General features: G+C 45.0%; 2 protein-coding genes across 4 annotated transcripts in view; one reads left to right on the forward strand and one right to left on the reverse strand.

Moving 5' to 3' along the window:
- The window catches only part of EDEM2 (ER degradation enhancing alpha-mannosidase like protein 2), a 40394-nt gene extending 35508 nt beyond the window's left edge, over positions 1–4886 (forward strand). The window contains exons 8-11 of the mRNA XM_068101016.2: positions 101–225; positions 2901–3045; positions 3212–3333; positions 3977–4886. Coding sequence (XP_067957117.1) covers positions 101–225; positions 2901–3045; positions 3212–3333; positions 3977–4444 — 860 coding nt within the window. The 3' untranslated portion in view covers positions 4445–4886. The remainder of the gene's footprint in view (positions 1–100; positions 226–2900; positions 3046–3211; positions 3334–3976) is intronic.
- Positions 4462–12332, reverse strand: part of LOC137415439 (interleukin-20 receptor subunit alpha-like) — an 82089-nt gene continuing 74218 nt past the window's right edge. For all 3 annotated transcript variants that reach the window (XM_068101018.2, XM_068101019.2, XM_078784997.1), the window contains exons 5-7: positions 11024–11186; positions 9654–9793; positions 4462–5685 (exon numbers count right to left, since the gene is read on the reverse strand). In XM_068101018.2, coding sequence (XP_067957119.1) covers positions 5521–5685; positions 9654–9793; positions 11024–11186 — 468 coding nt within the window. In that variant the 3' untranslated portion in view covers positions 4462–5520. The remainder of the gene's footprint in view (positions 5686–9653; positions 9794–11023; positions 11187–12332) is intronic.

The raw sequence follows: 12332 nt of genomic DNA on the forward strand, positions 1-12332 counted from the left end.
CAAGAACAGGATGATCACGAGCATGTGAAATCCATTGCTGCAAGTGTCGTGTATCTGAGCGTGTGGGTCTCATTCTTTTTCTGCTTCTTCTTTTTGTTAGAGTTTGTCCAAGTCATTGAGAAATACATGAGGCATGATGATTGGTACATGTGGGTCCAAATGTCAAAGGGCACCGTTTCCATGCCTGTATTCCAGTCACTTGAGGCCTTTTGGCCTGGCCTGCAGGTATGTCACTTTCCCTTGGTACGTTATTTTTAAACCTGATATCTTACTCTGTCAGTTCGAATGACGTCAGATTTTATTTGATCACACAGGTCTATTTGTGTAAAATGTACTTTTAAATTTGATAGATGAGTACACCCTCTCACTTCGGGAGCGGCAGGGGGACCCATGTTATTATTGCCAATTATTATTACTATTATTTGTTAAGATTAGATAATTGAATGGATCAGAACATGCTTGACAGTATAACATGTTAGATCAGGTCATTGAAAGGATCAGACAGTGCATGACATTATAACATGTTATATCAGGTACACCCACTCACTACGGGAGGGGCAGGAAGTGTCATTCCTCTTTGGGGTATATAGGTTACAGTCGATCTATGGTCGAGGTCGAGTCTCAAGAACATTGGGTGTGTATTAATTTACTAAGTTTCTTGTAGAGAGATCGCCAAGTGGTTTATGCATTCGAGCAAGCACTCCATTCAAAATCGTTAAGGAACGGCTGGCTTGGCAAGCGCTAGCTCGCTGCTTGGTAAATGAGCACAACCCGAGCTTCCTCCCTTTCAGTTTCGTGTTAAATAGCAGGAGTGAGTTTCAAAAGTTCACTACGAAAAACGCCACGGTATCGGCAGAAAGGGTCATGTTATTAACCCAACCCTTGTGAGGGATATAGAGTACAGTAGAGTACAGTAGAAAATCCAATTAGCTCAATTCTGTAAGTAAAACCTACCTCAAGGATGTCGGGATTCCTCAAAATTTCTTTGTTTAGTGTTATAAGCAGCATTAACGGCTGTTTAAAAAGCTAATCATACGTGTTTGTGGTTTATAATATTTTTACTTCTGGTGTAGGCCATTGGGTCGTTGCTCCCACAGAAACGCCATGACAAGCTATTTATAAATGTTGACTTGATGTTTGTTCAAGGAGGAAAAACCCCTTGGGGAGGTGGGATATCTATATAATAATAGCGTAAGGACTCGACTTTGGTTATCCCTTTTACGCCGCACCCAGTGACCCGATGCCCACGGCACTAATGGATTTACGATCTACGAACCGCGCTCTTTGTTTATCACGTACAGCCATACTCGAAAAATCTGAATTCGCCGACGTTGGGGCCCAAAAGCATCCGATTAACTGCCGATACGACGCCATCTTACGACGCCATCGTATTGGCGTCTGCTGGGCGAAGGCGAAGCAAGCCGTCCGCTGATTGGACAGGCGAAGGCGAAAGCAAACCGTCCACTAAGTGGACAATCCAGAGCATGCATTTGTGCCGGTGTCAGCGATCGTTGTTCATATATGCACTCTTCATTCTCATCTTTCTTCCTAACTCTTACTCGGACAAGCAAATCCCCTATGCCATCCATAATGGTACACTCTATCCATACACCACATCCTCCCTTCCGTGGATGTTCCACGGGTTTCGGCTAGTTAATAGTATTAATATTGTTTTGTAATAACATTAATATCATGCTATTATCGTTTGTTTTGTTATTCGAAGCGGCTTTGGAAAAACGTCACGATAAAGCTAACTTAATATGGCTATACACCTCAACACGCAACCCATTGATGGCAATGGCGGGGAAAACCCGCTCAGGGGAGAAAACCACTAGATTGGATAAGTAACGACGGAATGTATCATGGTCAAAAATTAATCAGACAGACAGACAGACACCAAATGGCGTATTTTAGTATAGAACCACCTTTAAAGGCCATTTTCCCCCACAGAGCAGGGTTTGGCCTTTTTGGGGCACCTTGGTCCCCTTTTTGAAGCAGTTTTATGGCCGGATGCCCTTCCTGCCGCCAACCCTGTTAGTCGCCTCTTGCGACACACAGGGAATTACCAGTGAACTGGTACTCAATTTGCCGACCTTGGAAGGATGACAGGCTGAGTCAACCCCCCTGGTGTTAAATCAGCGATCGACCGGGATTCGAACCCAGGATCCTAAGATCCCAAGCCGGCACCCTAACCGCTAAGCCACACATATTTTAGTATGATGGTTTGAATTATGTGACAACCTTAATTTTAATTAACAGTTGATAATATCCCCGTGATAAACACAACCACTCTCCCACCATCCGTGGATAGTGTTGTGCGGTGCCACATTGCATTATCTTTACGATGACGAGGCAATGGGAAGTTGGTCACACGTGCACATGTTGTGTACAGACTTGCAATGACCTTGTGGACTTTCAGGCCTCAACGTTAGTTTCCCAATCTGCTACCTTGACTGCAAGCACACCTTTTACCCCAAAGGTGGTTGTTGACATTGAGATGTTCCAAGGTGCACCTTCACACATGAGGGTAGCAGCCGGTGATTGTATCGGTTACTGAAACGTGCCTTTAGAAACATCCCCAATTGGAACTTGGCATTCCCAGTTGTCGAGTTTCCCATCTCCGCACTTGAATGTGGATTTTTTGCATCCACAATCGTAACTATCACAGCATGAGGGGAGTATGTTTACTATTTCTTAAGATTGATAATGAATTTAAAGCAAGATATCAAAGTTGGCTGAACCTTTTGTGAAGATGCTCAGTTTCTGAAACCTCTTTTGCTCATGTTTTGTTGAGACTTGGGGATTAATGCAACATATAATAAATCATATGAACAGCACAGTCGCGTGGGCAGTGGATGTGTCCCCCGCTGTTGACGAACCAGAATGTTCATGTGCGGTAGAGCTTGGTTGGTGACATTGACAGTGCCATGAAAACTTTACACAACTACCATCAAGTGTGGCAGAAGTATGGGGGCCTGCCGGAATTCTACAACATCCCCCATAGCATGCCCGTGGACAAGCGTGAGGGCTATCCACTGCGTCCCGGTGAGGATGCAACACTCCAAATGAACAGCATAATTGCACCACTCATATACTGTATCCCTATTTATGAATGGAGATGGGGCATGGAAAGCTGACATCATCCGATCCATGAGGAATGACAAGATAACTCGGAGGTAGCACACTTGCTTTTTCTTTCCGCTGTGTGCAGAGCTCATCGAGAGTGCAATGTACCTCTACCGTGCAACCAAGGATCCTTTCCTGCTGCACCTCGGTCAGGATGTATTGGAAGCTATCGAGAAGATTTCTTCAGTCCCGTGTGGCCATGCGACGGTGATTATGTTATCTCAAATACCCCCAATCCATAAAATATTTTGAGGAGGGGCGAGTGATGGATGGAGGGTGGGAGAGACTGAGGAATGTGGTGAGTAGTGGAGGGTCGCATGGACAGGGTGAGCAGTGCAGGGAGGGACAGGAGGGGCCAGTTGTTGAGGGAGGGAGGAATGAGGGGTGGAAATAGGTAGTGAGGTGAAGATTCTATTGAGGTGTAGATGAATGGGGTGGGGGCAGGGAATGAGAAGTGGAAGGAGGGAAGAGACAAGGAGTCAAGGAGCAATGGAGGCTTTGGGTGAAGGGAAGGAAGGAGGGAGTGAGCTGTTGAGAGATGGGAGAGAAAAGAGTGGATGGAGGTCAAGAGGTGGGTGGGAAGAGGGAGGTCATACTTAAAAACCCCCATATAAAAAAAAAGAAGCCTTGTGCTCATCCCTCCTCCCCTCCTCCTAACACTCTTCCTCCTGACCAACCTGACCTCCACTCCAACCTCACCCCCCCCCCCCCCCCGCACCCCCATTTTCTCCTTTCTCAACCACCCCCACCTCTTTGCTGCCTCACTTTATGTGAAATCTTCTACATCTGTACTTTTGGTGGTGCTCCACTCTAAAGCCAATTTTATGACCACAACTTCTTTTCCCACCAGATAAAAGATGTTCATGACCACAAACTCGACAACCGCATGGAGTCTTTCTTCCTGGCAGAAACAACAAAGTACTTGTACTTGTTGTTTGATCCAGAAAACTTCCTGCACAACGCCGGGACACATTGGGACAGCGTCAGCACCCCATTTGGACCATGCATCCTCAATGCTGGTGGCTACGTTTTCAACACAGAGGCCCATCCGATTGACCCCGCGGCACTCTACTGCTGCAACCGTTTCAAGGAGGAGCAGATGCAGGTTCACACTCAGTTTGAAGATGCAAAACGGAGTGTTAAGTCGTACGAACGCCGCCCTTCCTCAACTGGCTCCGATGACAAGTCTAAAGTGCTGGACTCCAGGGAAGGGAAACCGAGTCGCAAAGCCAAAGTGCCGGTAATGAGTGCGCCGAGCCAGCCTTATACCAGCAGGCTGTCCATCATGGGGCAGATGTTTCTCCATAAAGATGTATAAAGAGACATATATCCAGCGCCTTTATCAAAATGCTTTTATGGGATCATTGGAAGAGAGAAAAAACAAACTAACAACTTTACACAGTGTTTGCAATATTTGCAAAATTATCCAACTTCATCTCCACTCCGATGTTTACACCTGTAATCTTTTCGACCCCCATTCATCCTATATAACCCAAACCTCTTACATTCAGGTTCCCGATTGATCCCCTTGTTGGATCGGCCTATTACCTCACTGCCCCCCGGTTTTTTTTCTCAGTTCATTTTCATTTTATCCCTACCTCATCCCTTGTCATTTCACTTACGAACCTCCATGTTGTATAAAAAATGTGTATATTTACCTTTGGACTAAAGCTTTTTCTGAAAACCAGAAAGTTTATCTATGTTGCAGAAACAGTTTGTATATTGTGGAACATTTTGGAAATAAAACGGGAAAACTCCAAGGGATTCATTTAGATTTTCTGAGCCATTTGAACGTCATTGTACGATTCGAGTGTTTAAATATATGTGATCAGGTCATAGACAAACTAGAACGAGCAATCAAACATTGCAGACCTTCGCCAGGATTTGCTTTGTGTGGTTTTATAGTACATATTTACCTCCGCCACCAAAGGTGGATGGAGGTTATGTTTTCACCCCTGTCTTGTCTGTTTGTCCGTTTGTGAACAAAATATCTCAAAATGTTGTGGACGGATTCGGACGAAATTTGGCAGAGATGTAGCGTATGTGACACGGACGAAATAATTAGATTTTGGTGAAGATCCGGATAGTAGAAGTTTTTAAGTGATTCTTCACCATTGAGTGATATGGCCAACCAGGCGGAGGTATGCTCTCCACTGAGTGCCGTTCTAGTTTATGGATGTACCCGCATTCTAATTGTACATACATTTTCTAGAGGTACTTGGTTGAATCACTGAGAACGTGTACTACTGGCTACCACTAGGTGGCGTTTGTGGCCAATGTCAGCACATTCCTTGAGGACAAACGGACTCAAATGCACTCTCTGCTCTGGTGAGGGAAATAACGAGTTTCAATGTTTGTTTTCAGCCGTAAAATCAAAATGTGACACAGCTGGCATTAGTGTTTACCTTTTTGTTTGTTTAATACTCTTTTATCCTTTCCAATGTGGTCTTGGTCTCCATTGGTATCACTCATCTTCTCACTCATCTTAACAGTCTCTTCCACACAGTGATATAAGTCTTGATTGAATGTCTTTGGAAATTGATGAGGCAACTGCAGGGGCTTGTGGGAAAAGGAAGAAAGGTATTTAGAAAAGGAAAAGCTTGGAATGATATTGATGATAAAGCATACGTGTACAGTTTTTGAGGAGCTGTTTTATCCCAGTTGCAAACAGCTTTGATCATCAAGTGAGATATTGACCAGAGCGAGACATAATCAGCATAGAGGTTAATGGTTTTATATACAAATAAACAACAACAGGCATTTTAAGGCCATTTTCCCTGCTAGAGCGGGGGTTAGCCTTGCGGGCCCCATGACAATCTTCTCCATTTTGCGCTATTTTCTGCATCTCCCCTTGTTAACCCCCTTGCCCGCATTTCTTCTTCCACCATCTTTAGCCAAGTCTTTCTCAGTTTTCCCCGTCCTCTACTTCCTTCTACATTCATTTCCATCACTCTTCTCAACCAGTCACTTTCATCCTTCCTCAACACATGACCAAACCATCTCAACCTGTTTCTCTTCACAGCATCCATCACAGGCTCTATTCCCATCATCTTTTGCAATTCATCACTTGTCTTCCTCTCTCTCAACTATACTCCACACATCCACTGAACCATTCACATTTCCACCCTTTCCACCCTTCGTTGGTGCTCTACGTTCATTACCCATATCTCGCTCCCATAAATCATAACACTTCTCACACATGCAGCATACACCTTTCCCTTCAGCTTCAACGACACTCCCCTCGTCAGCACGCCACTCAGTTCCCGAAACTTCTTCCATGCACATCTTACTCTAGCAACCGTTGCCGAGTGTGATCCACCTTCTCCATTCAACATGTCTCCTAGGTAGCAAAATGTTTTCACACCTTCCAGCTTCACGCCGTCTCCAAGATCCAACTAAACATTTCCTCCGTCTGCAGCTCCCTCTGTGCACACCTTACACTTGAATGTAGCTGCCAAACTGGTTAATGACCCTCTCAGACCACTACATTTTTGATGAACCCACTCAGCGCACATTGTACATTGAATGGAGTTCACTCTGACACCCTTCCTGCACACAGCACACGGCCACTTCCCAGTTCTTTCCACCTCACCACATGCTTTACTACTTGACATCACCTACGTCTTTCCGATATTCACCTACAGACCATTTGTCTCCATACATTCCTTCCACTTGTTCATCTTCTCCTACAGTCCATCCATACTTTCCGCAATCAACACCAGATCATCTGCATACAACAACTCCCACGGTAAACCCTTCTTTACATTCTGAGCCAGCACCTCCATCACAGCTACAAATAGTAGTGGACTTAGTACCAACCCCTGATGCACTCCCACGTTCACCTCAAACTCACCACTGTTCCCGTCCTTCGTCCTTACAGCTGTGCGCGCTCTTTTGTACATTGCCATCACTACTCTGATCAACCATTCCTCCACTCCTAACTTCCTCAATGCCCATGTCACTACTTCACGTGGAACCCTATCGAATGCTTTCTCCAGATCAACAAACCCAAGAAACAACTTCTTCCTCTTCTCCATGTACTTCTCCTGCAACTGCCTCACAATAAAGAGTACGTCTGTCGTTCCTCTTCCTGGCATAAATCCAAACTGCATTTCGTCGATCTTCACTTTCTTCCTTATCCTCCTCTCCAACACCCTTTCCAATACCTTCATTCCATGCTCCAATAACTTTATCGCTCGATACGAGCCACAGTCCAGAGGGTCACTTTTCCCCTTGTATAGAGGGACGAGGGTACTCAGTTCCCAATCCACTGGAATGTGGCCTTCTTTCACCACCAGATTACAGATTTCTGTCATTCTCTTCACACCCCAACTTCCCACTGCCTTCAACATATCTCGCACAACTCCCGTCGGCCCTTCCGCTTTTCTACTCTTCATTGCTTTTATCGCTTCCTCAACTTCCTTCTCAGTTATCTTCTCTGCCAGTCCTAAAACTGGGTTACTCTCTATGTTGCCGTCCCATTCATTATCTGCATTCAACAGCATTTCCACATATCTCTTCCATCTGGGTCCACAACGATTTGTCCCACTTTATCCTTCAAGCAACTCACCCCCATCACATCACACCTCTCTTTCGCTATCTGCTTTGCAATCCTGAATACCGCTCTCTGACCCTCTTCTGAATCCAAGCGTTCTCCGAACATTTTCCTGCATGCCTCCTGCGCCTTTGCTACCTCTTTCTTTGCGGCCTTCTTGGCTGCCTTATAACTTTCATGCTCTGCCTTTTCTGCCCCCGTACCGTGCCTTCTGCCACTCCTTGAACTTCTTCCTCTTCTCGTCAATCCTCTTTGTTTCGTCAATCAATTTTATATGCTGTTAACATTTATAACAAAATGTTCGGTTATATATATATATATTCTTGGGGGAAAATGCCAGTGGCATAGAAAAGGCCCCTTTATATGGTTTGTGCCATGTGGCAAAGTATAGAAAAGAAGGGACATTCCGTAGCTTGTAGAAAATGCCAAATAATAGAAAATAAGGGACATTAAAAAAAATCTCATGTGCATGCTGGACTACCCTTGTGTTCTTAGGAGGAACCAAGTAATTCTCTGGAAAAGTTCATATAAAGGGGCGCCCTACATATATAGGTTAAAATACATTTCCTTCTTCATGCAGCTTTATGAATGAAAGTGGCGCTCCTTTATAAAGATTACACTTTAATCATGTACGGACTGTAATGTAATGCTATATTTCCTGGTCCATCTTTGTGTTTTGCGAATGACCATATGCACTTCCCGCTCGTATGGAATCGACTGTGATCTTGTTTCAGGTTTGAGGTTTGAGCAGCACGTGTTTGGGATTGCAACATCCACACTATCAATTTTGCACACATTTACATTCCAAAGCCAACCGGCCTATAATTGGTTCATTTGTTGGAAGAGGATTATGGTACTTGATGTGGTACCCTGCTTGAACAGGTCAATCAAGGTGACACGCTTCTGGATAATTTCCCAATTAGGCTGTATTTCATCTTGGTGGAAAGTTGAAGCATCATAGCTGTACGATTTGCGGGCAGGACAATTGCCATGAAATAAGAAATCATGAGTAACTCGGATGGTTCACTCTTGTGATGGTCGGTCCATATCCTCGAGCCATTCTTCTTTCCTGATCCCAAAGCGACAACAGAAAATTACCTAAAAAATGCTGGAAGTAGCATTACTGGAGCAACACACTACGAGCCTGAAGGATGGAGGTGGTCTTATTTGGCAGAGCACATAAACAGTTGATTTGTTTTTAACTAACTGGGTTCACTGCCCTGGGAAACGGAAGTGTGGCTGATGTTTTGAACCCTAACCCTTCATCAAAGCAAAATAATGAAGTGCAAATAGCCTTTTGCTCTGACCAAAGGCCACAAATAAATGCTACACCTCATCTTGAACAGGAGTAAACATCCTCATCAGCGTTTAATGAAAACGCATTACCTGAAAAGTGGAGTGGGGCGTTAATCTGCTCCCCTCTTTCCCTCTTATCTTTGCCACTGCTATTCCAGACTTGTACAAGGAAGTTTATTTCTGGATAGGCCATGGTGACTGATTGCCTTAAGCTTTACCTGCAGAATCTTCTAACAACATTGGTGTAGAAAAAGCCGGCATTACCCAAGACATTCCGCAGGAGCACTCCCAGAATGCTTCTGAATGAGTTGTCACATTCGAGTGAGGTCATGTTTCGGTAGGTTGGAATATCCTACTCAAACAACGTTATAAAAGATCCTTCTTCACCAACAATAATGGGACATCAAATGAACTCGACTGCACTCAGCGGTCCATGCGAATGATCGCATTAAGAGTCCTTCCTCGAGATACCATCTGAACATCCTTCAGGTAGAAAGGCCATCATGAGGGCTTGTTGGGCCTTTTCTTGAACTCGCGGGTCTCTTTTAAAGTTCTTCCTCAATACAATACTGCAGCTACATTGTTCTTCGATGAGTTGAGCAATCACCTGCTGTAAAACACTCGTCTAGGTAGTTGGTTTGGTGCTGTAATGGTGCAGAAGCTCATGATTTCTTACCTGGCTGAGAACACGAGGCAGAACCAGGGGCTGACAGAACTCTCGATAAAAGCACACTGCGGTGAACCACACCACCAACGTGACGCACACCACCAGCATGGCCATTGCCGTACCTGCGCTCGCCGCCACCATCTGCACATCTGGAACACGGCAGAAGAAATCCATGCTCTGATTACAATTCTGTGGGATGTGAAGTACTCGAGGATGAACAAACATATACACCTACGGTGAGGTGACGTAATGAGCGAAGTAACTCAGCGGAACATCTATATAAGCTTCAAACCCAAGGTGCTAAAAGTTGTAATAAACCTAGAAGAATGACTGTTTCAAATAGATGTGATGATGTTGGATATCCTTCATAACCTGCCAATAGCATTGTACCAACATCACAAATGAGGTGTACGTGGGATAGATGGACAGTAATTGCCACAGTAGGAAAGACGACCAGCAGGTGTTACTTTCACCACAAGGGGAGGAACTATGAGATACATTAATGAAGACCAATGGTGAGTATGACCAGATCATAGTGACTCGGACTGGCAGCAGAGCAGGAAAGGCAGCCATGCGGTACAAAGGGGCCACGCGGTCCAACGGGGCCACTCTGTCCAACGGGGCCACTCTGTCCAACGGGGCCACTCTGTCCAACGGGGCCACTCTGTCCAACGGGGCCACTCTGTCCAACGGGGCCACTCTGTCCAACGGGGCCACACGCCCAACTGAGCTAATCAGTCGAACTGTATAATCAGTTAGTGTGGCACATCTGCGCTATGGCATCAAGTAGAACTTTTTGAAGCTCGAGCATCGACCGTTCACAACACTGGGGGATTAACTGGGATCTGTGTGTCAACATGGGAGTCAAGGTTCGGTCAGAGCTACAGTGGTCACCATCTGTAAACCAATGGAGCATGTCGCGTACAGGAGAGGCTCCACTTTGTACACAGAGTATTACATAAGCGTGAAACATCCACAATCAGTGTGTCTGTGGCCTTTTCATTAGGCAGACAGCTACATGGCTCGGGTGGTGAGACGCAACCAACATATCAAAGTCTGTTTGGCTTCTGAGTGGTCCAATCATCGCTTCAGTCTCTGACAAAGAACACTCTGGTGTAGTTAAACTCTTCTTCATGGTCTGTTCAACATCAAGGTACAAAAACGTTCTTTTCTTTTTGTAAATCAACGTTAATGAAAACTTGAATCGCTTTACATGCGAGTTTCACTTGAAGACTTCTACAAGAGCAAGGTTTCTTGTTAACCAACATTCAGAATCAGTTTGGATATTACTTTGACCAATTCACAGGGAGGAAGAAGATTACATGACATCATAGTACCTCAATGTTTACACAAAGCTTCATGCAGAAATCAGTGGTTACCATGGAGTGGTGGACTCAAACACTCTATTTTGCTGGGTCGTCCAAACAGCCCGAACTGGAGCACAGTCGTGTACGCGACCAAGCAATAGGTCACCCCTCTGCGCACTCCACTCAACGTCCAATGCGCTTGCTCGGTCTCCTTGGACGTACAGTTATTGCCCGACTGTGAAAAGACAACCATTTCAGTCCAACGCATCGCCACCGGTCATTGCATACCAATCATAGCAAAGGTGCCAAGTGAGGGTCTAATCTGAGAATCTGATGGGCAAACCTGCAGGAAGCACGTCATTGGTTGTCACAAATCATTTTTGGCTAAACCGCTCAATTCCAGGTGCTCACCTCAAATACATTTGGAACGAGTGGCTCATCTCCTCCAGAGTTAGGTGGACTGTACTAGATGCCCCATTGCTGCTAATACCTGAAAACCTACTCCTCAAAGCGTTCTGCAATGGCCCATCTAGTCTGTTCAAAAGCTGAAGTTTTAAGATCATCCACTCCCAATTATACTCTTTATCCCTCTGTACCTGCTTTACACCTTGAGATGCTTCCACTAAACCCCAACTCCTTCATCCACTCCCAATGGCATCCCTTCCCTCACTCGGCCTACCTTTTCTACCCATTCATTGACAATTGGTCACTGGCTCTTACACCAATACATATTGTTATTACGGACCCTATAGGCATCAAAAAGCTACATATATCGAAGAAACAGTTTCAAATGGAGCGCCTCGCCGCCATTAGAGAATTTAACTTGAATGTGCATCCACTCAACTACAGACCTGACCTATCAGCATACTTCCAATCAGCAAGGCCATGGAATCCATCATCACAGTTGATCCATCATCTTGCTTTTCTCAGACTTATTTCAGACCACCAATTTGGTTTCAGACCAGGTCACTCCACCTTGGACATGTTACTTCTACTCACCTAAAAATGGATGGAGGCCCTCAATGGCACACATGAGATCAGGGCCGTCTTTCTGGACATATCTCGTGCTTTGGATAGTCTGGCATGCCGTCTTGCTCTCCAAACCGTCTGCTCCTGGCATCCAAGGCCAACTCCACACATGGCTTACTGACTTCTTCTACTCTCATAGCCAACGTGTGGCTCTCAACAGAATCCTTTTATCTCCTCTTCCTCTCAAGGCTGGAATGCCCCAAGGCCCAGTCATATTCCTGATCTTCATCAATGATCTCTCTGAATCACTGGAAAATACTCTATCTATTTCCTGATGACTCGTGACATTCCTCATCCTTCAGACAGGGAGGCTTTTTTTTTTCTTTTTTTCTTTTTTTGTATACAAGATCGA

Source organism: Myxine glutinosa, chromosome 9 (assembly GCF_964187855.1).
Source record: "Myxine glutinosa chromosome 9, kmMyxGlut1.1, whole genome shotgun sequence".
Lineage (NCBI taxonomy): Eukaryota > Metazoa > Chordata > Myxini > Myxiniformes > Myxinidae > Myxine > Myxine glutinosa.